Source organism: Neolamprologus brichardi, chromosome 16 (assembly GCF_056152115.1).
Source record: "Neolamprologus brichardi isolate AB-2024 chromosome 16, ASM5615211v1, whole genome shotgun sequence".
In the NCBI taxonomy this organism is placed as follows: domain Eukaryota; kingdom Metazoa; phylum Chordata; class Actinopteri; order Cichliformes; family Cichlidae; genus Neolamprologus; species Neolamprologus brichardi.
Genome location: NC_142119.1, coordinates 10,842,211 through 10,870,013, shown reverse-complemented (window position 1 = coordinate 10,870,013; position 27,803 = coordinate 10,842,211). Strand labels below are relative to the sequence as shown.

At 40.2% G+C, this 27,803-nt stretch overlaps 1 protein-coding gene across 1 annotated transcript; it reads right to left on the bottom strand.

Annotated features, from left to right (window-relative positions):
* Positions 1 to 16: 16 nt before the first annotated feature.
* Positions 17 to 27,031, bottom strand: sucla2 (succinate-CoA ligase ADP-forming subunit beta). Its single transcript, XM_087829572.1, has 11 exons — positions 26,941 to 27,031; positions 23,870 to 24,059; positions 19,476 to 19,575; positions 17,832 to 17,994; positions 15,728 to 15,856; positions 11,510 to 11,648; positions 8,825 to 8,986; positions 7,560 to 7,702; positions 7,303 to 7,423; positions 3,520 to 3,608; positions 17 to 2,261 (listed from the first exon to the last, which is right to left on the bottom strand). The coding sequence occupies exons 1-11, from the start codon at positions 27,022 to 27,024 to the stop codon at positions 2,187 to 2,189; spliced, it is 1,395 nt and encodes a 464-aa protein (XP_087685698.1). The 5' UTR covers positions 27,025 to 27,031; the 3' UTR covers positions 17 to 2,186.
* Between the last annotated feature and the right edge of the window lie 772 nt (positions 27,032 to 27,803).

Sequence of the window (27,803 nt, the reverse complement as noted above, 5' to 3'; positions counted from 1 at the left end):
TTCAACCAGGGAAAAGTTGGTGTTCTCTGTATTTATTCTTTTCTTTTTCTTCCTTTGCTGTGCTCTTTGTGAGGAGCATAAATATTTTACAGAGCGAGAACATCAGTCTGGTTATTTACAAGATAAAATAAATGACGTACAACTCACAATGTCAGCTTGTGTTTGGAGAGCTGGAGGAGGAGTAAAGGGAAGAAGGGAAAAAAAAAGAACCTACAGCCGTTTTACAGTTTGACTTGGAGGACCTAAGTACCCCAACCTCGACTCTGACTTCACAAACAGAAACAAAAAAAAGGAGCTAATAGACTGTGGCGCGATGGCACGACTGAACACACGGGAGCAGCAACAGCAGAGGTCTAAACCAGCGAATTATTCCATAGAGAGAATAAAGCAGATAAATAAAGAGCGACACAAAATTCCAGTGTCTTCAGCAGTCATCAGTCCATTTCTGGTGACTTTCATGCTCCAAGGGAGGGGGGGGATTATTATGGCAGTAGTTCATTTAACAAGAAAGTTGCCTACAATGACCACTTTGAACACGGTGATAAACCTGCAATCGGAACCAGTGACTTTTCTGTCCTCTTCAGTTTGAGCTCAACCGGAAAAACTTGTGACTTGTGAACGTCAACCTTCAGACTTCCTGGCTGCCCCCTTTAGACAGTATAACCGAGTACTGTTTGGATGACAGTGTAAGTGCTTGCGTCCTCCTGTTTTGTGCAGTTTCAATTTGGAAAATAATAATCTCAATATTAAAACACGAAGACTGCAACTGAAGACTTTTTTCATTATCTGTTTAATTATTTTCACACTGCCCGGGAATACATCAAATTCCTTATTTGGATTGATTAGCAGCTCAAAACAAAGAGATCTTAAAAGTATTGTCATGAAAGACATCAAAACAACGGCCTTTTTGATTTTCAGATGGTCACAAGATGTGAACTCCACCTGGTGTAAACCTGGCAGGTAAGCAGAAGCAGTTTCCACGGGAACAGGAACGTGAACCAAGCTCTCTTGATTTACTTTGAGATCATTCAACTTTTGATCTCCATGTTCCTCCCTGGCAAAACTTGAGGTGCCCAACAAAAACACTGAATAATTCATTTATTTTAAAAAAGAAAGTTAGCTGTGATGTATCACCTGTGTTCAACATACCCACACACGAGCTCCACCACAGCTGGGGCACAGCCCAAACGCCAGGCCCGCTCATCAATACTCGCTCAGATCCTGATGTCGATCAATACGCCCGCAGGTCTGGTGTCTAATAATTCAGGCAAACAAATGCGACTCGTTCAAACCCGGGTTAAACCGGACTGAGCCGTTCAAACCTTCAGGTAAAGTTAGAGATGAACCCGAAGACCGTCCGTGCCGAGTGAGCAGTTTTGAAAGGAGGAAACATCTGCTGTGTGAGGAGTGATGAAGGAGGCTGAGGAACTCATGCCTACAGGAGGTAAAGAAATAACACTGAGGCCTGCATGGAAAAAAACCCACCAATATTAAATCAATGCTGCTGGTTCTCCATTAAGGAGAAAACTGAGGTTGTTTCCTCATGCCAGTGTCAAGCTTGCCAGCATGTTGTTTGTGTGTTTGTAGCTCTTCACTCACACACAAAGAAAATTGTGAATGGAGGAATACATTCCTATTTAGAGATTGAAAGGCACTCGTGCTAAACCGTGTAATGGACAGCACTAGTGGGTCCCAACTCACAAGCATTCAGCTGAAAACAGGAAATGATCCGACTCAAAAGAGCCCCAACTTGAACACCGAGTAACAAGACAAAGCTACTGTTTTTATTCTATTATTGTTTCAAAGTAGGTCAAAGAAAGTGTTCGCAACAAGTACCAAAGAAGACAGAAAGGCTCACCGCGAGTCTCCCTCTCAGGGTGGAAGAGAGCGAAAAAGAACGAGGAGGAGAAGGAGGAGGTTTGTGCGTATCGACTCAAGTGCAACTTAAGGGTATTTTCTGGGTTTGAGACTTTGAGTAAAGGAGGGAGATGGGGGGGGGCTGTTCAGAGTCGTGTCATTGTGCCACACAGCCAGGAAGAGGTTTAACAAAGGGCTAACCTAATGTGTCTTCTCTCTAGCTCATGTTGCTGTTTGATTGGGTAGTGGAGTGGCGTGTTGTTGATAGGCTGACCCAGCGGTGTGAGGGAGGAAGTGCTTGGAGGAAGAGATCTGAAAGGTTGGGTTTCTTAGATGGGCAGCTGGAAAGTGATGTCCACTTGAGCTTCCTTTGCAAGGGAGACGATTTCAGAAAGCTTTACAACCTGTGGACAGAGCAGAATGGGCTCATGAAATAAAATTTAACATAACATACTTTTACAATTGACCTTTATTTAACCAATAAACACGTGTTTTAAAAAGGAGACCTTTTTTAAGACAGTCAATACAGAACAGATGACACAAATGATACAGGTCTCTGAAGTCATGCAACTGTTTCAATGGGATCCCAATCCTCCTCCTGACTGTGCTTGAAGTCTGAAATTCAGGTGTTATGCAGGTATTCTGCTTTCAATTTAGGGTTGAGACATAGAGCACTTCAGGTTTGACAGCTGACATCCCCATCACTCACAGCACTCATGCTTCACTTCACATCATTACTACCAACTTAGCCGCTGACGTTCTACATTTATAAAACTTTTTCTAGAGCTTTTACCGTGGGAGTGGACCGCCCAAGTGTCATCTAGAAGACGCATATTTTTCTCTCGACGCACGCACTCCTCAAACTCTACTTGAACAGTCACAGAGCAGCTGCACCTGTTAATCAGCTGATTGCACATGTGCAGTCTTGTTCTTGTGTTTTGTGCACTGAGACACACGCTGCAGTTTCATGCCATATCATGTTATACTTGTCTAGTAATTTTCTCCAAAATCATATTAATTCTAAACTTTTTTTTTTTTAATTTAGTTATTTTGGCAGAACAAAAATACCAAACACGACAACTACTAATACAGGTGACTGATACACGTTTCTTTTCCTAATCTAACAACAAGGACTCTCCACTCACAACAATCTAAAGGGTTTTCATTCTTTCTCCAGAAGAACAGAACAAAGCCTTTCATTTCCTCGCTAACTCACATATCTAACAAAGCTGATCCTGCTCATCACTAATATCCTGTATTTAGATCAAATACAACCATTTTCCACATATATAATCATTACATGAAAGCTGGGATCAGTCCACTTTTAAGCAATTAATCAAGCAGCTTAATTGGATGTGAAAAGTGTTTAGAACAGAGTAAGATTTAATAAAATGTCATCAAACTGCCCCCCGGCACACCTGCTCCCCAACCCTGTTCTCACATACGCTTTCACACTGTTGCTGCTCTCTGGTTACTTTGTGCTATAAATGTAAAGTGACGTTTTTCCTCACATTGGTTCTCTCTCTCTCTCTCACACACACACACACACACCTCCTCCTCCTCCTCACATAGAGCGACACATCTAAAGGCAGGTACATGTCAGCTCTGCTCTCCCCATTCATGATGTGAGCATTTGAGTTGAACGTGGGTCTTTGTGCGTACCATTTTTGCAGCTTCGTCCAGGTCGTCGCAGGCCAGGATTTTCAGCGGACTGGCAGCAATCAGAGCTTTGGCATCGTCCACTCTTGTTCCTGAGAACAAACAAAAAAATACATGGAAAAAAGTGAGTTTTTCAAAACAGCAGTACCTTTGGCCACCCTACAGCTGTGACACTGTCAGAACTGATAGAGTTTCTTGATACGGCAAACATTCATTTGGATGCTGTTGAATGTTTTTGAACCTCGAGGAAGCTAATAACCTCCTTGTGGTTTTCTGTGGACACCTGTGCCTCCTGTACTGTCCACCTTCAGACCACAGTTTCCATTTGCACTCGGGAAAAACAAAGCTGAATGTCTAAAAGGTCTTTTCAGAAGTTTGGAGAGCTGATGAAGTTTTTTTGATGAAAAAGAAAATGTTCGTCGGACCAAAGTGAAAACTCAATTTCCCTAAAACTGCCCTATAACCTCCCAGCAGACAGTTTTTATTAAAGCTGCTGTCAGACAGCAAGCCGTTGCCTCCTCCTTTGTTTGGTGGATGCCTTCACACTTCATGGTCCAACTTTTTTCCGCTTGCCTCTGTGGCTTGCTGTGCAGCCATGGCAACCACAGATACAACCATAGGGGAAAAATGGTAACGGAGGCTTATTTTACAGGTACTTCGTCAGCAAAAAGAAGACAAATCAATGGAGATCAACAACATCTGCTTTAGTGCCTGATTATACAGACAGACCTCACAACCCAGAAAAGAATTACAAACAGAGCAAAGCAGACACATCCATTACAGAATTAGCCACTGACACAAATACACAAACCCATGAATCCAGGATAAACCAGGAAGCAGTCTTAGACACAAAAGAGCATGTATAAACATAACAAAGTAACTTGTCAGTGTGTAGACACACACAGTATATTTATTATTTAAAAAAAAAACATTAAAATTTTAAAAGAGAGCATGTTCCTGTTTTGAAAGGAGAACGTGGTCCAGTCAAGTTTCCAGAGTCGAATTAGAAGCTGTGACCGATTAACAAGTCATTTGGTCACATGCACATTTGTGGATTGGCTCACAGGAAAAGCATGTCGTTGTGCTGATGTAGAGCCTTACAGAGGTGCTACTTGTAGCTCTGACTTAAAATCCATGAAGCATTTGAGTTTCAAGCTCATCAGTGTGATACTTAAAGTTTATCAAAGTTAAAAACACCGCAGATATGTTTAAAAGGTTACAAGACAGAATTTAACAGCTTTGGAAAGTTATTCCAACTACTTTCCTTTACCCTTTTCCACTAACTTTAGAAGATAAAAGCAGATGAAGCACACATGAAGGAATTCTTGCTGCATGTACTTGATTATCAATCACAGCATTCTAGCAAATGACCTGCTGCAGTCCATCTTACCCTGTACTGCAGGGTGTTAAAATTCAAATAGCCTTCAGAGTTTTAGACTAACAGCAGAGTATTTAGTTTCAGATGACTGAATGACTGAGTACTCTGAAGCCTTACAGTATCAACCGCACTCAGTCAATTAACTTCATTTTGAAGATAGAAAAACAAACCACGGTATTTAATCACATTGCTATAGGTAACCAACAAAATCTCAGTTACATTCAACCATGTCCAAAACCTTTGTGTGTGAAAATAGTCCCTGAAGAAAATATAAAATACAGATGATTCTGCTATATAACATTAATGAGCAATATTGTTATTGTGCAAATATGTTAAGTATGTCCAAATCTCTAAAGAAGCACACATCACTACAAAGGAACTGAAAACATCTGCTGCAAACCATGAACTAGGATGTACTCTGCTAAAGAAGGCAACTTCCTCTGTTGTTGAACCTTTCACTCATATCTTATTTTCTCTTTGAAACAGATTTTATACAAAGTGACCTTAAAGCAGCCCAAGTCCATCTCTGGTCAGGTGACTCCAACAAGGAGTCATCATCCAAAGCCTTGTGACACTGCTGATCATAACATCCTATTTAAAAAAAATACAGCATGCAAGGAGCAGCCAATCAAAAGAAAAGGAGGGTGGCATTAACTTTAACCATTGAAAGCCAATCAGCAGTAACAATTGAAGCTTTTCAGAACTGAGTCATTTCTGTCATATTTCAGGCTTATAGAACAAAATGAATGGGTGTGCATCAGAAGTTAGCAAGGGCCTGGGTCTCTGACTATGCAGCTACCCAGAAACTATTATAATGGTGATCAAACCATGTCTTTGACATATACTGAGTCAAAACTCATGATTAAGGGTCAGGTGAAGAGGGGGCCATCAAATGTCGTTTTTATCAGGGAAAGATTTCACGGGAGAAGAGCTGAAATATCTCATTTCAGAGAGCATATGAACCGAGTGGCAGCACAGAGGCTCTGTATGTGATAAATAAGGAATACATTGATTATTTTCAACACGCAAAGGTTCCCTAAAATAAAATAAAAAAATAACACCAAAACTACCTGTCCTGTTCTTCACCAGTGCATTTACACTTGCAGACAAGACCACAGAGGTGCTAATTGAGATATGAGACAGAACTACCTAATGACTCCAATCCAACTTCAGAAGCGCTTCTACATCTTAGATTATAAAATGTGTAAAGAATAACTTTTAAAAAACTGATTAAACATGTAAACAGAAGGCAGCGCTCCTGTTTAATTCACGTAACATGTCTAAAGCTGCAGTGCAGTTACAGTCTTGGCACTGGAACGCAAACCTCAGCAGCAGCATTTTGAGGTGACATCCTCTCGTTTCCAAAATAGAAAACAGGAGCAGAAAATGTTACCCTGAGGAAAACTGAGAAATGTCAGCTCTGTTTAGGCTCCAAATACAAGCATGCACCATTTCTTTGTGCTTGCAAATTTCACTGCCTTGCACTGCCGAATGAATAAAGATGAGAAAACCAAATTGGCAGAGGAATTTCACCCAGTGAGGGATTCAGCTCTCTGGAAGGCCACAAAGGACCAGCAAATCTTTGTATTCAACACTTGGCCTCCTTTGATAATATAGAGTATGAATGTACATATGCATATATCACACGATATAACAATAATTCACACCTCATTTGTGTTTGTCGTCTTCTGCGTGTTTCCAGGAGCCAGACTTTGAAGTAGGAAGCATCAAATGAAACAGACACGAGTCCCCCCCCCCCCCCCCCCCCCCCCCCCCCCCCCCCAGCACTGCCAGCTGCTGCCAGTTAACCCGCCTGACAAGGTGGGTGAGAGTGTGTGTGTTTGTTTCCACTGGAGGGGGAGCCTGTGGCTGTGGTTGATCCAGAACATTACAACACTGTGTTTGGGACCAAACCCCTGTCTACTTCCATTTCCTTTTAAAACAAGGTTTAGGCTGTTGGTCAGGTTGGTAATGAAATCTGCGTTACAAATATCTGTACTCGTTTTCAATCTGAGATACTGTGCTGGAGAGTTGTCGGGATTTCCTTGCATTCCATAGCTCGCTAAGATCATACATCCCTGAATTCAGCAAGATCTTCTCATGGAGGGATCCTGAGGGGCTCCTAGTGCAGATGAGATATATATATAATCTTTGATCTTGATCTCTGATCCTATTCCCAAATCACTTCAACTGGCTGCTACCAGATGTCTGAGGTCGTCATCCTTTCGTTCAACATTCAAAAGGAGGGAGGCATCAATCCCCCATCAAATTCATGGGAAATTATTTAACAACAGTAAAAATTCAAATAAGGATAAAGTCAAAGCTTCAATTTAACAAGTTAATGAATACAATGCCACATTTTAAATGCTTTTAAGAAAATTAAAAAAAAATAACAGTTTGTTCCTCACCTTGTAACCGCACAACGATGGGTATCTTGAGGTCCAAGTCTCTTACAGCCATGATGATACCCTGGGCGATGACGTCACACCTCATAATTCCTCCGAAGATATTGACCAGGATAGCCTGAACCTGAGGACAAAAAGAAAAAAGAAACAACTTCATCAAAAACTGAATGTTGAAGAGCTCAGAGGGGTGAGCTACATCAAGCTTCAACAGTTTCCTGTTTAAAACCCTGAACAGCCTTTAGAAGCTGGCATCTTCTTACCCTCCTGTCAGAGGTGATGAGTTTGAAGGCCTCCGTCACCTGATGAGCTGTGGCTCCTCCCCCTACATCCAGGAAGTTGGCTGGTGTGCCACCATGGAGCTTGATGATGTCCATGGTAGCCATGGCCAAACCTGCTCCATTTACTAAAACAGACAAAGCCACTGGTCAAATGATTCAGGCAGACGATTTTCTTCTTTTGCACTGAATATGTACGGGGGGGAAAAAAACCCAAAACACTCACTGATAATAAGACTGACATTAAATGGAAACACATTACATATAAATCACAACTAAAAGAGCTCCTACTATGACAGTGCTGTCTTTACACTCAAAGTCTGGTCTGATAGTCGTCATAAAAAGCCAATTGGTGACAGGCTGGTAGGTTTTAATGGCTGATACTGATGCACCACTTTGAACTAAAGCAGCTCAGGTGTGTACTTCTAGGGCTGAAACTAACTGTACTACTTCCTTGTGTTATGTGAAAGTGGTTGGAAACGGTTTAATATCCATTTTGAAATCTTTAAATGATGACAAAACATTACAGACTCTCACTAAAAATAGTTTTTACACATGGAAACAAGACTTGGGTGCCACAGTGCTGTAAAATACCACCCCACTGTATTTATGAGTCCCTCGTACTTTGAGCCAGTAGAAAGTGTTAGAGCCAACAACAGCTACCGAGTTTGGATATTTTTAAAGACGTAAGAAAGAGAAAAAAAACGCAGTGTATGATCTGCTTTTCATTGTTAAGAGACAGAATTGTGTCAGATAAGCTAGCACAGCACTGGACACAACACAGCAGCTCAGCTGGACCTGTGAACCGTTTCTGAGACGTTGTTTAAAGTAAGTCAAGAAAAACAAACAGTTCCACTAAAAGGCCTCAAGGTGACTTATTTGGTGGCTTTAGGTTGTGGGATGCTGTGTATGGAGTTGAGGTGGCTAGAAAGTTGAGGGGAAAAAAGACAGTAAACAGGAGACTGACAGACTGCAGGATATCGCAGGACAAATTAGCAAGCTCCTTTTTTTAATTTATAGATATCCATATCTTGTCCAGTTTGGTCATATTAATATCTCTGGGTTACCATTATAACCTATAACGTTCATTTTCTGTCTGGCATTACCGAGCATTATGGGAAATGCAGTACCCAATCAGGATTACAACTGAGAACATATCTCAAAATGACCACCAAATAAGTTCAAAAGCTATAATAAACACAAAAAATGAAACTACTAAATAGCTTTTCTGACATTTCGCTTGGACTGACCCAGACAGCCGATGGTTCCATCAAGACCGATATAGTTGAGGTCAGCCGTGGCAGCCTGCCGGTCCCGCGGGTCCTCTTGAGTCCAGTCCCGCAGTTCAAACACTTTCTGCTGGCGGTACGCTGCGTTGGAGTCAAAGTTGATCTTGGCATCCATGCACATCACTGTTGACAAGGAGACACATAAGATTTTGACATTAGAGGAAGATCAATGTCAGCTCATCTCTCCATCTGCCAGAGAGTCATGCCATGGAGTCTGATCAACTCTGGGACAGAGAGCGTTTCCAGCACTGGCACCAAGAATGTAAATGTGCAGCAGAGTTCTTTTTTTTTCTAAATGCACATCACCTCAGAAATGATCAAATAATTGAATATGTTGAGGAGAGCGTTTTGCTTATTAAAGAAACAAAAACAATTCAGGAGGATAACTCATTTCTGGCTACACTTTGCTAAAATGTCTGCCTTTGATTATGAGTACAAGGAAAAAGGAACACTGAGCTTCACTCAAAGTCATACCTGAACAGTAACCGCACGACAGAAGAACATTTCTAACATGTCTGTAATCAGCTGGCTACAGTGAAGGAAGCTAAGGAGCTTTTTTATATTTATATATATGATCATGCAGAAGGAGGACCTAACATCTCATCAGGCGCTCAGCATAGTGTTTGGCACAAAGGTCAGCGGTCTCCTTTCCTCACAACTGTGTTTGAGAGCTGTGATTCATGCCTGAGGAGCTCATCACTGTGCATCAGGCAAAGCCATTAACTCTGACTCACTGACAGAACAACACGCACACCTCAGACTGAAATCAATCTCCTCATCATCTCCAGGATGCTTTCATGGATAAACCCCAGTGCATTCCTCCTTGCCAGAGAGTCATAAGTCCGGTTAAATTAGTCTGTTCCGCAAAATGAAAATGACCTTTAGAGGCCAAGAGCTGCACAAGCATACCAACCACACACCATTCACATCTCAGTCAGCAAGACTGCAAACCTGGGCAAGACTAGCATGGCTCCATTTTTGTTTAATGTCAACTAGGCCCAGGAAATTAAAGAATCCTGATATTTGTCAAGAGGTAAATTCCCCAACGAATGATTCAACTGACAAGTCGTGTATGGTTAATGTCTGTCAGGGTCAACCCTCTTGAGCAACATGACTGTGCAGCTGAAAAAAAGTGCAACTCCAACCAATCTTCCGGAAGATTTGGAAAAGAGTGAAAGAGTGAAAAATGCAGCAAGAAGCTGATGCTGCCTCTCGCTTATATTTCTAGGTAAAAACAGACCCTAAGCATATGCACGTGGACAAAAATGATTACACAATTCAGTCCAAGTACATATTTTTCTGAACAACATGACTGATAACACAACAGCAGTGAAGAGTTGTAGTTTAATGTGGAAGTAAAGCCTCTCTTTGCTGTGTAGCATTCACAGCAACAGCGCTTGTTACTATAATCACCATGAAAGCATTTCCTGGTAAAACAAAAGCTAGCAGAGTTTTTATAATCAATCCACCTGTGCAAAAAAACAAATTAACAAAAAAATGGTGGTTGCCCAGTGATTGCACTGAATATTTTACTTTAAAGAAGGGTTGCAAACATTTGCCAAAAGATTTGGTCAGTCTGCCAATGAGCTGAACTCTCTGATGAGTCTCTTTGCAGTAGGAGACTCAACTGGTCACCGGGCAGCTTGTATTCTGGTTATATTAAAGTTACCGAGCACCAAGTCACTTCCCAACTAAACAGTCGTCCTGAAGCAACTATATCACTATTTATTAAAGGTGATTTCTGTGCATGGAGATGACCACATGTCTGTGATTCCCAGCGATTTATCACAGTTAAATGGCATACTATCACAGAACAACCCCATTCAGTTGCAAACTGATAGCAGTGTCTTGATTCAGTTTTATCACCAAAGGTCTTTAATGTGACAGCCAACTGTGACCGATCACAGGTCTGATCCCCATCTTCAAAGCAACCATGTCCAAGGTAACAAGATTGCTACTTCATTGCATATGATTGCAATAAATGTGGTTTTGCAGCAGCCTCTCACCACTGTTTTCCTTAATAATATTATTTTTGGATTAAGACATAAAAAATGTAATTAATTTTTACGAAATGCCATCAATGAAATGAATGGCCATTTTTTTTTAGATAAACAGATTTACAAATCCTTAAAAAAAATCCCAAACTAAATTTGGGCACCAGCATGCTTTTCATTTGAATACATGCTGAACTGTTCAGTAAGACCAAACTGCTTTTTACATTTATTAAAATACCATAAAATAATGCCATTATATTCCTTTTTCAAGCTGTATTTCCTAACCTAACAGTGACTCTGATTTAATCTGTGTTCAAAGAGGATGTTTATCTTTTTTGTTCTCCAGACCACATGATTAAAAATTCAATGAGACAGAATGTGTGTGATAGTGAGTGGAACAGTGATGTTATGACTCAGAAGGGAGAGATTAGTCTGTTCTAACTCAGGTTGCATCTCTGATGGATTTTAACAGTTTCCTGCTACTGAACGCTTAAAATGTGCTCAAAACAACTGTAAACACATTTGTTTGCCCACATGATCAGGCTGTACATCACTCCAAACAGCTGGGTTAGGTTAGGGGAAAAGGCTAGACAAGACCCAGCACCACCCTACAAGAACAGAAACACAGACAGGTGCATGTGTGTGCGCCTACCAATGCCAGAGGAGTCTTCCACCATGGGATTGATCTCGACCATTGACGCGTCATACTTGATGAACAGATTGTACAGTTTGACCATGGTCTCGGCTGCCTCGTTCACCAGTGCTGGAGGGAAGCCCATCTTCTGAGCAACCTGCAGACAGATGTACTTTGTCAAAAAAAAAAAATCAGCAGCGAGCTATTTTCAAACAAATGGCAGAGAAATGCCCAAAGAAGGCATGTTTATAGCCGCGATCAGGGGGTCAAACATAAAGCCCAGGGGCCAAAAGCGGCTTGAGAAAAGACTGTACTCTGGCTTTGGAGAATGTGAAGGAGGAATTTTATACTTTTAGGTTCACAGCATTCGCTACATTCACACATCAAAGTAATTAAGTAATTAGAAAGAAATAAACTTTCAGTATTTTCATTTTTTTTTTGAATGATCAAATATCTTCTGTTTTATAACTACGAAGCAGCTTAAATTAAAGTGTACAGCTACAGAAAAAGTTCTGGTAGGTCATTGCCCAAAAAGTCTTGCTGACAGATTTACTTACCACTGCAGCATTTCTTTATCACGTAGAAACACTGAGCTTGTATGGTTTACTTACATTAAGATTAGTCAGGAATTAAATGTGTAGTAAAACTTCTGTACACTGAGAGAAAGGGAGTTGATCATTATCAACAATGGCATAAGAATCATAGCTTGATTTAACCATCTCCTCTAACTGTCCTGATACCTTTAACGTCTCTCAGCTCATTGTTTTGGTTTTCTTGGTCACATATGTAGCACTTTGTCTCATTCACTGCTCCCACAGAGCTTAATCCTGTCGACATTAAGACAAAAGTGAACTTTCAAACAGAAACAGTAGCTTCGACAGGTCTCATTAGAAGCACGGAAAGCCTGCTGGGTCTGTAAGAACATCACGTTGTTTGAAAAATGTGGTCTTGGCGGACAAAAATAAATGCAGTGAAGGAATATCAATGCCGCTCCATCTAGTTTGAAAGCCCAGCAATCAACACCTCTTCTCTCTGTCAAATATATTGAGTCTCTGCTTTCACTATGACAACCAACATATTCAATATTCAGAGCCAAAGAGATGTGCAGCAACAGGGGAACAGGAATAAAGTGGAAAGGAAAAGAAAGACAGTGAGAAGTGAGACAGGGTGGAGAAATGAGTACATCTGTAAACAAAATAAATCAAGTCCACCAAAAACAAGAAAGAACTCCAGCATTAGCTTCTGAAAGTCAGCTGATAGAAAAATAACAAAATTCATGTTTCTTTTAAAGGTGATTAGAATAATTTCTTCATGAACTGTGTTCTGTTTGAATGATTTTCTTATTACTACAATTCCTCTAACTTTGTTTTAGAGAACTCAAGTCTAGAATCAGTGCTTAATGTTTCTGAGGGGAAGAAGCCATTGTTACTTTCATTTATACCAAAGCAGGTGACACTGGGTCTGTCCTGTTGTGCATCCTAACTGGACAGACTGATGTCCAGAGGTTTAACTGACTTGGTGTAAGACTGCGATGATCAAGTGTTCCCTTCATTTTATTTTGAGCAGTACATATTTACAGTGGTAAAAGACTGATGGCAGCTTCCATGAGAAGAGCTGTACAGATACAGCTTGCAACTCTGAAAGCACTCCTGCTGATGTAAGAAGAAACAGAGGGAGAACCTGATGAAGCCTTCTGTAATTATGAATCCCAAGTTGATTTATGTCAGGAAACAAGCAGACATAACGTGTCATGGCTACAGGGTGATCACTTCATCTCTGTAGTTTTTTTTTTTTAAATTGAAATTATTATTAAGATCATGTTTCTTTGTTGAGCGCATTTTTTTTTAAGATCGGTCAAGAAGAAGCTTTTGCAACGTGCAGATGCCGCGATAATGTTTCTTAAACATGATAGTTTTGTGAAAGCTGTACTGTTTTGAGTTTGTTCAGGTGATCTGGAAATAAACTACAGTTAATGGAGTTCATGATCCAAGCGTGATTGAGTGAACACACCTGAGTGCTCAGCTCAAGTGTGCTGAATTTTCCCCATAGTGCTTCTTACTTGTTCGGTACATGTAGCAGGAACATCCTCACTCTCTCACAAGTAGCTGCTCAAGTAGCTGTAAAGTACAGCAGCTACATTACAAACACTGCAGCATCATCTTGTTGACAAAAGGTAGACCACAGTGCATCAGAAAGCATTTGCAGGGCTTCACTTCTTCCACATCATGTTACAGTTACGTTGTCATTTTACAGCCTTATTCCAGAACGGTTTAAAATTTCACCTAGCGTTCATGCGCTCTGAACGGATAATTGGAGGTGAGCTTCCCTCCCTCCAAGACATCTACAGGAAGCGGTGCCTGAGGAAAGCGGGGAGGATCATCAAGGACTCCAGTCGCCCCAGCCATAAACTGTTCAGAATACTTCCATCAGGAAGGAAGTTCTGCAGCATCCGGTCCCGTACCAGCAGACTGAGAGACAGCTTTTTCCACCAGGCCATCAGACTGCTGAACACTTCATAGACACCTCACCTCCACTACTGGAACTTCAACATTATGCACTACATACTGTACATTAATGCCACTGTTTTGCACAATATCCAACTACAAACCTCTGTATATTTTATATATTTTATTTTATTGTTTACTCTATTTAACTTGTAAAATATGTATACACACACACACACACACACACACACGTAGAAAAACATTTAGTATACACATCCAGAAATGCATATACTATTATATATTGTACATATATTTATTAGTCTCAGATTTAGCCATCTTATATTTTGCTTGTTTTACGTTATTGTATTTTTGCACAACTCTGTTGCTTGTGAAGCTTGCACACAAGAATTTCACTCACATGTACTGTACCAGTGTACCTGCACATGTGATGTGACAATAAAAGTGATTTGATTTGATCTACCCTGATGGCTCAGATTAGCCGGGCAGCCAGCTCTAGGAAGAGTCCTGGTGCTTCTTCCACTTACAGATGATGGAGGCCGCTGTGCTCACTGAGACCTTCAATGCTGTTTTCTGCACCCTTCCTCAGATCTGTACCTCAATACAATCCTGTCTCAGAGGTCTACAGACAATTCCTTGGACTTCATGGCTTGGTTTGTGCTCTGATATGCACCTTTAGCTGTCGGACCTTATATAGACAGGTGTGTGCTTTTCCAAAGTCACGTCCAGTCAACAGAATTTACCACAGGTGGACTCTAGTAATGTTGTACAAACACCCGACAGACGATCAGTGGAAACATAATGCAGCTCAATTTTGTGTGTCACAGCAAAGACTGAAAAATTCTGTACATGTTATATTATTAATAAACTTGCAAGAATTGCAAGCAAAAGTTTTTCACTTTGTCATTATGGAGTATTGTGAATAGAATTCTGAGGTAGAAAATGAATGTAATCTATTTTGGAATAAGGCTGTAATTTGACAAAAGTGAAACACTGGGAATATTATCCTGATGCACTGCAGGAATACCTAACCCTACCTACACAACCTGTTGTCCTTAAAGAACAAGCTTACTCCTTCATAAGGACTAGAGCCAGTGTCTTATTGAGACTATTTTAAAATTAACTGATAACATTTCTTTCTTCATCGCCGTTATTGTTTGTACATCTCATGTGAAAATCTGATTCTGTAAAAAGCTCCAGCTGAATGTTTGTAGAGTCATCTTTGTAACTAAAGCAGAACACGGAGCATTATTTATCTTGCTTGGCACATCATCTAAAACAGGATAGGGTTTTTTTTTCTCTAACAGATTATTTTAAAGGCAAACATCAGACTGAAAAATAAAAAAAGTATGATTATTCTAAACCAGGCACCAATTTCATACTGTAAACATGAGAAAATATCAGCTGTTTTCTATAAGCCCTGGAAAATGATTATAACTTAGGCTCAGAGGAAAATTTGGGATGATGGGCGGAAATTTGTCATTAACGGACAACAAACTAAAAATTCGAAAAACCTTAATTATATCAAAAATACGTGTAAAAACATGCTAAGAAGAATGCAACAATTTCTCCAACCAATAACCTTGTTTTATGAGTTAACCTTCTTTAAACAGCAAAGAGCCCCTTGAGATTTAGACATTTTAGCACTCACTGCAGCATGAACGCACACAAACACACTCCCCTTTCTCTTCCTCCAAGTCTTCCTGCAGCCCAAACTACAGTGGGTCCACCTCAAGTCTGTTTCGTGACTTATTACATCTACCATTGATCGCACCTTGACAGCCTGCTCCATCTTAATGCCCTCCACAATGTCGATGGGCTCCTTCACAATGGCATCTGGATTTTCTGCTGCAACATCTTCGATGTTCACGCCACCCTGTGAGCTGCCAATCAGCACAGGGCCCTGTGGGACACAAGTGGGAGGGATGGGGATTTAAAATCTTAGAGTTACTGCAACATTTTTGTTTCGAAATCTGTGAAACCTAAGCCCCGGATAGACACCTTTACAAAGAAAACGGGTGATTTAATAAGAGTGATTTTATGCAAGGAGGTTTTGACTATCCTCTCCCAATAATTACAATCAAAATTACCTTCTGTTTTTTTACTGACCTGGCTGCTCTTCCTGTAATTTAAATCAAATCTGAAGCCACATCCTTCAGACTTAAAATTCATCTTTTTCTGTGTAAAAACTAAAAGAAGAATTCCAATGTCTTCAAACCTCTCATAACAAAAGCAACAAAGTAGTCTGTGCCTGCACAGTAAAATCACCATCCTCATAATAAAATGCAGAAGACAACAATAAACAATTTTATAATCATGTCATTTATCTTCAGATTATTTTCTCCAACCTTCACAAACCCTCAGATTTTCTATTTAAAGTCGTGTAAAACAGGAAAAAGAAGAAACTCTCAGACCGGAGTAAGTAATTTTCATTGTTGTTAGAAAAGCAACACTAAATAGTTTATAAAATATGAAAATACTTATTAATTTCACATTCATCTGATTGTCAATAGGCTAATCACTGAGCGCGCTGATTGCTTGCAGCAGCTTCATAAACACAGCTGCATAGAGGAAAAAAAAAAAAAAGGTTATCCAAGTCTTCATGACTGCACATCCTAAGGAGGCTCCTCAGATCACAAACCCTGTTTAATACAAGGTTTTGTTCCAAAGACTCCTGAGCTGAGACCTCCTTATTTCTGCTGTGATGACGGCAAAATACTAAGAAGGAATTTCTGTGGTGAGCAGCATCTTTATCCCTTTCTCCATACAGTAAGAACACGTGGAATACATTACAATCAGAATTTTATATACTATATACAACAATGTGGAAACGTTTTAAACACATTATAAAATTCTTGCTCACCGCATAGTTCATGATTTATGACTGGATGATCAAGTTATAGACACAATCGACACAAATGTTAGCAGCTTTGCCTAATTATGAATAAAAACCTGAACATCCAGTAAAGCATACAGACTCACTGAACCCTGGAAAATATCCAGTGAAAGTGTTAAAATTCTTAACACATATAAAAACACTGACTTTATACTGGTGTAAATCATGCTGAACAGTCTTTATCTTCAGTATTGTGCTGCCATCTAGTGGTCAAAATCGGATTTAAGCAGGACAAAATCTGTTAACTGAATCACGACTTTTTTTTTTTTATGAGTTCAATGAAGATGAGTCAAGATGCATTTAAGCACTGACAGATGAATCTATGTGTGCTTTGCTTAATTTGGTCATCTGAATGAAAAGATGAGATGTGGAGGTGCGATGTACAGTTTCATTACAAAAACAACAGTTAATCTCATCTAAATCTTTAATTTCACATCTAATTTTTGTAGTTTAGAAATTGCCTCTAATTTTTTCAGAGCTGACTTTCTTATGATATAGATCTTAATTTAAATGAATGAGTAATGTGTTTAAGTAAACAAACAGCAGCAGCTTGAGCTTTTCACACTAGGCCTGCAGACTGTCAACAGCTCAACTAAAATGATCTGGAGCTCATTCAATCCCACGCAGAAACATCATGAAATTACTGTAGTGTAACACTTAGACTAATACTAATCACCTCTACACAGAGACTGATGGGTTATTAGTAACACTAAATCTGTGATTTTTTGGGGCCATTTAGGGGAGGAGCAAAGCCTGAACACCATTCAACATAAAAAATTTATCATCTCCTCTAAAGGTTTGTTTGAAAGGTTAATGCATGATTTACGAGACACAAAGAAATGGCCATTAAGAGCACTACTTTTGAACTTTTCCACTTTTGTTGTTTTTTTTTTTAAGGAAATTCATTTCCCCTGAACAGCATTGTTCTCAGCTGAGCAAACACATCATTTGGCTTCTTGTGGGTGCGCCTGTGTTCCCTCACCTGAAAGGACCTCTCCATGGTGATGGCAAAGTAGTATTCTCTGCGTGGGTACCTGCGCTCGCAGATGAACACCTGGTTGCAGATACGACCCGCCTCCCCGGTCTGCTTGGTGTACAGCTTTCGACCAATCATCTGAGATGAAATGTCTCGGGCTTCCTCTGGCCTGGAGATGAGGAGGAGACAGGAAATTTAAAACTTTTTAATGCATAACAAGCAAATTAGAAAACTTATGAAACAAATAGCTGTACCTGTATACCTGTAAGGACAATACAAACTAAAATTATTAAACAGCTACTTGAGTTTATTAACATTTATATCATATCTGTCAGCACTACTTTCCTGAGCTAGTCAGTAAGCAGGAGAATGAGGATGGACACAGTTACCAAGGTTGTAAGTGTAATCTGCTCCGTGTATTGTACGGAGCAGAAAAAGTCAATTTCCACTCTTTACAGCCTTCGTCCTCTAAACAACAGTATGCAAAGTCTGTAAGCAGTAACTTCTGAAAACAGATAATAGAACAGGCTTGTCAAACTCATTAAGAGGAAATGAATAGTCCAATTAATTATTTTGTTCTTCAGATGAAGTCTGGAGTTCATTTTTATCCATTTTTTAGTATTACTGCAGTTTGTTGCTGCCCCACTGGAGACACTTTGCCAAGTAGGCAGCCTTTTCCAATTACACAGCAGTCAGCTGTGCTAAATAAAAACTAATGAAGCACTTTGATGCCTACAGCAGCTCAGATATTCAATCAGCACTACAATCTGTAGGCATGAGAAAAAAACGAATCCTACCTATTAGGAGCAGAGGCGGGGTTTCCAATGGTATATTAAAAGTAGGTTAATATAGTAGGAGACAAAGACAACCAGCAATGATTTTAGAGAAGCAGCTGTTGGTGAGTATCAGTCTAAGAGCCTAAGACCATTTAGAAAACAACTTGAAGTCCGTACGTCTGCAGTCAGAGAGATTAAACATTCAAGACCCCTCACAATTTTCCAGCAGTGGAAACAGCCCAAAAAACCCACAGCAAGTGCAGACTCTGCAATGCTAAGAAACTACAAAAAACACAGGAGCTACATCTCAGACCCTACAGACCGTAGCAAGCATGTCAAAGTTCATGATAGCACAGTTGTGATGACTTCAAGTTTTTTACGTTATTGTTGCTAAAGAGTTTTTTATAAGCTATTGAATCGCAGGCTGTTTTTCACAGAAGTGCATCGAGTCGTGGGAAAACATTCTTCAAATGACCGTATATTCACTACTCAAGGTAGGGTAGGTTAAATTGATTAGCACGTAAACATGGTCAAACATTATTAAGGTCTCTAAACACAGCAATGTTTCTTCGTACAGAAGGAGCTGAACTCCCTGGTGTCTTCCACCTCCCTAGGGTGATCGTTATTTACCGTTCTCTCTCCTACAATCTTTTCACTCCCATGGCCAACACAAACATTTCCTGTTGATCCTGTTTCGTGTTAATAATCTTAAACATGGGTTTTACTGTGAAGCAGCAAAACATACTCTTTGGTACACGCGTAAGTGAGGACAGGATTTTATCTAAGATGTGTTTACATATAGACAATCGTAATTTAGCTGATTTGTTGCCAGTAACGACTTATTTTGTTTAATTATAAAGGGTGGGTTACTTACGAGTAGACGATCCTCACTCCTCCCTTTAGTCCACCTTCAAACGTCCCTTTTCCTCTGCCGCCAGCCAGAACCTGAGCTTTCACCACAAGGTCCTTCGAACCTAACACACACACACACACACACACAAATTCATCAATTACACACTGTGATATTAAATGCACTAAATGTCATAGTAACTAATCATTTACATGACAGACCAGCCAGAAATGAAGTTTGTACATTGTTAATAATAAAGTAAAAAAAAATATCCTGGTTCTCTGTTAATATTTACACTCACATATTTCAAATGTGTGTTTGCTGCTTTATACATAAATGTACCAATCACTGCTCCACTTCAATTTTGATATTAACAGAAACAGACCTCCATTTGTATTCTTTCTGTAGTGACACAACGTTTAGATGGACTAATTTGATCTTATTCTCCTGTCACGCATAAACAATATGGCCAAAGGCTTACAAGACACCATGAGGCTTTTGCAATAATGGCTGAGTTTAAAAGTGAGAGGAAGGACTCCAGTTGGCAACTAACGCACCCTTGACCGTTTCAGAAATATGCAGTGACACAAAGCTCTGTGTCATAGTTGAGTTTTATTTGAAGGTTTGTTCACAAGTTTGGCTTTTGAACCAGTTTTCTTCAAATCTAGGTGGCAACTTATCACTAACTGTGCTAATGTTTCATGATAATAGTTAGTTATATACACATTTAGCTTTAACTTCTTTAAGAATAGCATGGCATGCTGTAGCACACAGCATGTTTCAGTTTTTTCTGGGACTGGGGGGGAGCTCAGTTTAATCATTTCCTTTTATCTTATACTTGGCCTTGGCACACCCTATCACAGTTCATCCTCTGTCTCAAACAAGCTCTTTGGAGCAGTCTGTAAAATTTCTTAAAAATTTTGATGAAATTAGAAAAGTGAAGGACAAAAGAAGACGTGGCAGCAGCCAGTGGAACCACTCAGCCTCAGCAGATACACCTAACGTATCAAAATTTTACATCGTCTTATTCTTGAGTTAGCACATTCACAAATGTGGGCGTCCAAGCCTCCTCAGAAATTGTCTCAGTCAGGGTAGCTGTCAAGGAGTCATTCTTAAAGAACATAAACAGCAAAATCAGACATAAACTGTACTGAAAATCAGTGGCAGCAGGTCTTATGGAGAGATCAGTCCAGATTTTACATATTTAGTTCAAATCATCATTAATATATACAGGGGAAAAATACAACAGTGAATGTCTACAGCCATCTATAGAACATAGTGGAGGCTTCGTCATGTTTTGGAGCTGAATTTCATCCAGGGATGCAGGAGATCTTGTCAAATTGGTGGAATCATGAAAAAGTACCATCAGATTTTGATCCACTGTGAAATAACATCTGGAAAACATCTGACTATCAATAGCTTCATTATCAGCATGACAATGACCACAAACACACTGCCAATGCAGTGAAAGCATGCCTGTATGGACAAACAGACAGTGGCCTTCCAAGAGCACAGACCTTAAAATTACTGAATCAGTGTGGGATCATCTTGTCAGAGAACAGAAAAGAAATGTCAGAAAACATCCAAAGAAGAGTTTTGAATGTCCTTCGAGAAACCTGGAGAACAATTCCTGAAGACTACTGAAAGACATGACAAGAAATCTTCCTAAGAGAGTTCAAGCTGTGCTGAAGAATAAAGGTCTTTATACCAAATTTTGGCTTTAAAGCTTCTTCTTTTTGGCTTATATACTGTATTTCCATGTATGATTGAACATGTGTCAATAAATAACTGTAAACGCTTCCCATTTTCCTAGCAAAATAAAGAAATTAGGGATGGCTAAAAACTTTTGCAACATACTGTATATGCCCCCCCCCCCCAAAAAAAAAGCAGTAGAGGACCAGCTTAGCTAAACAAGTCTTATCATATCACATGTCTCCTTACTGATAGAGGAATATAACTTCACACACAGGCAAAGTAGGAGTAACATATGAGGAGAAAAAAAAACATGGCATGCAGCTCCTTTCATGTTATTTACAATGAACAAGAAACAGGGTGTGTATTGATTCCAACAGGTGCATCTTCTTTCTATCCAAGAATTGTGCACGCTGAGTGTCAACTGATACCACTGAAGCAGAAGATGGCTATGTATAGACTGGGTGTGCGAGAGAGTCTTTCTCTGTCTGTCTCACTCTTACACTCATGCGCACGCACACACACAATGTTAGAAAAGCCTCCAAGTGGCATTCAGGTCCAGAGGGGTGATGAAAGAGTTAGCAGCATAAATGGATAGTCACGCCACTGGGTTTGTCAGAGAGTAATAGCGTGGTTAAAGTCAAAACTTTCATTCCATCTCTTTAAATGCTTTCAAGTGTAATGCAGAGCAATGGGGTCAAAATGTTTAACACCTGCATCTTTAAAGTTTTTCCATTTCAAACATAGCTCTAAAGTGCTCTTCTTGCTCATATAAGACCAACCAAAGAAAATCACCACTAGTAAATCCACAACAGTGGTGGTGGACCATTAACAGATAAAACATTCATAATACATTCATAACTAGGGATGGGTATCGTTTAGGTTTTATCCGATACCGGTGCCAAACCGGTACTTTTGAAACGATGCCGGTGCTTAAACGGTGCTCACACCGGTGCTTAAAGAATGGAGAACACAAAATTGGTCCAAAAACCTCTCATGTTCAGCTGTTTTTTTTGTAAAAAGATAACAATGTTAGCCTTTTCTGCAGCTATGGGGCATATATGGTATCACTCTTGGCTGGAAGCAGTGCTTAAACAATGGAAAAAAACACAAACTTTGTCCAAAAACCTCTCATGTTTAACTGTTTTCCACTTTTTCTTTGGTCATTTTAGCCTTTTTGGCCAGGGTGAAGGGAGTATCTGCCATCAAACAAGAAGACAGCTGCATGTAACTACGATGGTGTTTGCTAGTTCACCTTACATATATTAATTTAATAACGTGGTTAGCCTACTCAACGTAAATTATACACAAACAACATTAAGCGACTCACGCAGAGAAGAACGGCTGCTGCTGCCATCATCATCCGTCATCATTTCTGCTACACTGGCAGGGCTAGGGGCCAGGACGCTACTCTTTGGGTTTTTGGGGGATGTTGCTACTTCGGGTCCGATAACAGGCAACCCACCCGCCGTAGATGTGCTCGATGTGAGGTCTCGCAGCAAGCTATCAAATACGGCGCATTTTTCGGCTTTAAAAAAAACGCTATGCATCGCCAGGTGTTTCATCAGATTTGAGGTGTTACCTCCTTTGACAGTATCAGCTTAAAGCACTTGTTGCAGGCTGCTGAGTTTGCATCTTTTGCTGTGAAGTACAGCCAGACTTTTGACCGCTTCGCCTTGGGCATTTTTAATCTGTAGCTCTGCTCTAAAAGAACGTACGTACCTGGGCCCGCCTACTATCCTCGGAAATGTAAAATGATTGGCTAGAATTCAAAGTGTATGACATCTCAGGGAAAAAAAGCACCGAAATGTGCGCTGCTTTTCGGTCTGGTTACTACCGTTTATGTCAGAACCCACCGGTACCCATCCCTATTCACAACACTACTAAAGCACACTGCATTTAACGTGGTAGCTAAATTCAAAGGTCTCCAGACTGAAGTTTGACAGAACATAGTTTAACTACAGCGACTCCAAACGTAAGACTGCTGTACTTAGTCAAGTTTGTGAAAGTGATGGCTTATACTTGTTTATTAAACAAGAATTGCAATATGTGATTGTTTGGAATAGAAACAGTACTAATGTAATTTGGCTTCTTACAGACAAGGTTGTATTGTATAGGGTGACTGTAGCTCAGGTGGTAGAGCAGGTCATCTACTGATCGGAAGGTTGGTGGTTCGATTCCTGGCTTCGCCTAGTCTGCATGCCAAATATCCTTGGGCAAGATACTAACCCCAAATTGCTCTCCGATGCATCCATCGGAGTATGAATGTGTGTGAATGTTAGCTATAAAGCACTTAGAGAGATGTGCTTGTGCGAATGGGTGTGAATGGGTGAATGCACAAGTTGTGTAAAGCGCTTTGAGTGCTCAGATGAGTAGAAAAGCGCTATATAAGAACCAGTCCATTTACCATTTACCATATTATGATTTATTTAAAACGTTAATGTTGCCACAGTCAGTTCACAATCAAAGCATTTGAAGTTTAGCCTGCTGGGTTTCTCAAGGCTTCTGTAATTAAATGCATATACAACATCTTCAAATGTCAGTGCTTCTTTATACTTTAAAGTGTGAAGCTGTGCATCTTGACTGAGGTTGGACATTGTCTTTAAAAATCACTTAAATGGTCACTTAAACTGTTCTAAATAACAGAACTACAGTTTTTGTTTTTTTGTCCTTGAGAAAAGGACAGTGAAAGTGAACTTGCTTGTTAACGACTTGTTCAGCCTTACCAATCTGCTTGGCCACAGCGTACGCCTCCTCTGAGGAGTTAGCCACCATGCCGGCCGGCACAGAGATGCCGGCCTCTTTCAGCAGGCCGATGCTCATGTACTCATGTAGCGAGAGGTTCCTCTGCTGCTGCTGCACGTGAGGGGGCTGGGAACCATGGCCGCCAAACAGACCTGAAGAACCACCAAGAACCTGAAGGGACAGAAAGAACAAGCACAGGAAGCAGTGAACTTAAAACCAGTACATCTGCCATCTTCAAATGTCATTCTGACCTACAAGTAAACAATCTCTTTTAACTCAAAACACGCAGACACATCATTGTGTTGTCTTTTCCTCGATATTGCTAGAGCAACATGTGAAAATCGCAGACACTAAACCCACAAGATAAAATTCCTACAACACAAAACATCACCATCCTTGGAGGAAGAGAGAATCGTTCACAGTCCGTAGGACCACAAAAGCAACACTGGAAACTTCAGCAAGGATGTGAAACAAAGTGTTACTCAAAGCATGTCAGCTGGGCATTAGACAATCACGTTTATTTCCTCAACTAAATCAGTGGACCAAAAGAAAAAATCCAACCTTTTATTTTTGGTCAAGAAAAAAAAAAGAAGACAACTGGCTGCTTTATTTGGTACACCTGCTTCACATATTTACTTATTAACACAAATATCTAATCAGCATTTAGGCAAATAGGCATGGTCAAGACAACCTGTTAAAGTTCAAACTCAGTATCAGACCAGAGAAACAAAGCGATTTAAGTAACTGTGACGGTGGAGTGGTTGCTGCTGCCAGACGGACTTTGTCTGAGTACCAGAAACTGCTGATGTGCACCACTAGAGTTTACTGAAAAAAGAAAACATCCAGTGAGTGGCAATTCTCTGGGTAAAAATGCCTTGTTGATGTCAGAGGTGATAGGAGAATGGTCAGCTGCTTTGAGCTAACAAGAAGGCAATAGTAGCTCCAATAACCACTTAGACTAAAGCAGCAGAAACTCACACCAGGTGCCACTCCTGTCAGATTAGAACAGGAACTGAAGCTCACCGAAAGCAGTCAACAGAATGATGATTCTGGATTTTTGCTGTGATATTCAGATGATAGCATCAAAGCTGACCATAACAGGCTCCATCCTGCCTTGTTTCAATAGCTGAGGCTAATGAGGTGGAACATTCTGGGGCCTTAAGTACAAATTGATCATCATTTAAAAGCTCTCACTGTACTCAAATGGCCTCCACGGTCACCAGATCTCATTCCAACAGAGTACCGTTAGGATGTGATGGAACACGAGACTCACACCATGAATGTGCAGCTGACAAATCTGCATCTGTGTGATGCTCCATGTCAATATGGACTAAAATCTCTAAGGAATGTTTCCAGCCACTTGTTAAATCTGTGCCACGGACAATTAAAGCAGTTCTGAAGGCCAAAAGGCATCCCCCCTGGTACCAGTATGGCGTACCTGTGACTGAAGTAAGTGTTTAGCTAAAACAGAACAAGAAGAACTAAACCTGTCACAGTTTTTCAGGTTTCAGACACCAGACAATTAGTCAAACATTACTTTGTTCTGTTACCTTTACACAATATATAAAATTATATCACAAGCAAAAGTGTGTGTAAACAGACATTATTAACTCTAATAGGTGTGCACACACTATCAAGATAATAATGAACAGAAAAAAGGGAGCAACTGAAGACTTTTTGTTGGCTACTCAAGTAAGACTTTTAAAGTCCCTCTTGCAACCACATAATGTGTAACACATGTATTATTTCACTGTTACGCCATCCAAAATGAAAACCCAGAACAATACTGCAATTAAAATATACATTATATCACATTTCCAGATGGATAACTCAAAAATTCCCATTGATGAATACAAATGTAGGCAAGCGGAGTCCTGACAGGTAGCCTAAAAAGAATGAAACAATTTAAAGATCACCGTTCTTCTTCGTTGATCTATATTACACCTTTCAACCATCTTTCAAACCAGTATCCTAGAATTTTTTTTAGCTGACAAAATGCTAATATTTTGTCACTAAATAGCGTATTTTTTACAGAGTTTTGGACCAAAGAACTGAATCCAGTGCTTTTAGAGAGCTTCAACAACCTGCAGATACCTTTTTAGTAAAATAAATGTAAAGCTTTGCTGATGTTATCTGAACAGAATGTGTCAAAATAAGTTTTACATGCGTTTCAAACTTTCACCTAAGATGACACAAAGACTTCTGTTAAGAATGCTGATACTTTTACCACCGATAAGACAAAACACTAAAACCAGCTGTTTTGTATTGTGTAAGTCCTCTTCATGCTTCCAAAACAGCTGCGGACTGCCAGAGCACAGCCATGAGACCACTGAGTTTGTCCTGTGGTGTCAGGTGTCTGCAGCAATGTCTAGGCTGGTATCAGAAGAACATCCACCAGAATGTCGAGACCCAAAGCCTCCCACCAATATGACATAAATAACGTCATTCTGCTCAGTGTAGAGTATTCAGAGTTTTGCTGGCTCTATCTTATGGGGGGCCTGGTGTAATGGACTCCCGGTTGAATTGCGCGCTCTTCCCGGTTAGATCTCTTCCGTCATTTTATCTTGCTGTTCCCCCCGTTGTATATTTACAGCGTATCTCTGCAGTGAAAGCTGTTTATGCTTCCGAGCCTGAGCGGATTTGGCCAGATAACTTCCCAAGAAGACCCAGCGGGACAGAGAGCACGGGGGAGGAATTGCTGGGATGGAAGCTGTAGCAGCTGCCGGTGGAGGTCACTGAGCTTCACTGAGCATATCCTCCACCAAGAATGCCGTTCACAGCCACACGAAGTGTACGGCTACAGAAAAGACTAAGGGCACAGTGATTCTTTGGCCGTTTACTGCTTAATCTGCAGATTTGACAGCTGACCATGCTAACTATGTGCTAGTTAGCGTGTTAGCCAAAATAACGGAAACTCAATCGAGTTGTGCTAATGTCAAATTTGACCCTGTCAGATTCGGAGAACTTTTAACCCCGGGGGAAGGTGTGGTGCCATAACAGACACATTCCACGAAAGCCCAAACGTTGTTTTCCGTTGTGGATACACACTTACCTTACAAGCGGAGCTAATAGTGTTTCTAGCCCCTGAAGTTCTCAGGCTAGCCGTCAAACGGCCGCAAATCAGGGACGTCGCCATGTCTCCCTCTACAGCAAAGTGGATTGAATGCGCATGCGTAGTGCGATTCCAAAGTCGCCCTCCCCTCTGGTAATTTCAAATGCTGTCGGAAACTTCACGTTTCAGTGTTCAAATATCTGAAAATATGCGTACTTACTTTAAAGAATACAAATGAGCATTTAAAAAGTAGCTAAATGTATTCATTTGTTTTAAATGTCCACTTCGTGCCTATTTCCCCTTTTCATAACACTGCAAAAACTCAAATAGGCTACATCACATAATTTTAATAGCATACTGCAAAAACAAATCTTTATTTCAATCTTTAACCATAGTATACAATAACATAGTGTTTTACAGTGAGCTCCTGAAGGCAGCACTATCATTGCCTCAACATACTGTAAATAAAGACTCCTTCCGCCCTTTAACCTAAATAAATACAATTCTTAGTGTCAAGTATAAACTTGTAAATGAATAAATGAAGTCATATCTCATGGCTCATTTAAAAAACAACAACAACAACATGTAGGCACCGTGTTGCACTCTGACATTAGTTCCACTTGTATGTAACAAGAAATGAAACCTTTTCTACCCAGTGCTAATTTCTGGCTTGTATCTCTATTATCTCCTTATCTTTCCACTCAAAAAAGTGATGTCAAATGCAAGATGGCCCTAATGTACTTATTGCTCTTTTGCATTATGTTCTACTTCCACTTCCAGTGAGAAATAGTGTTCCAGCACGGGGCAGTTCAAATTTTCAAAGATTTGATAAATAAAAACATACAGCCAACACCTTGCACCAT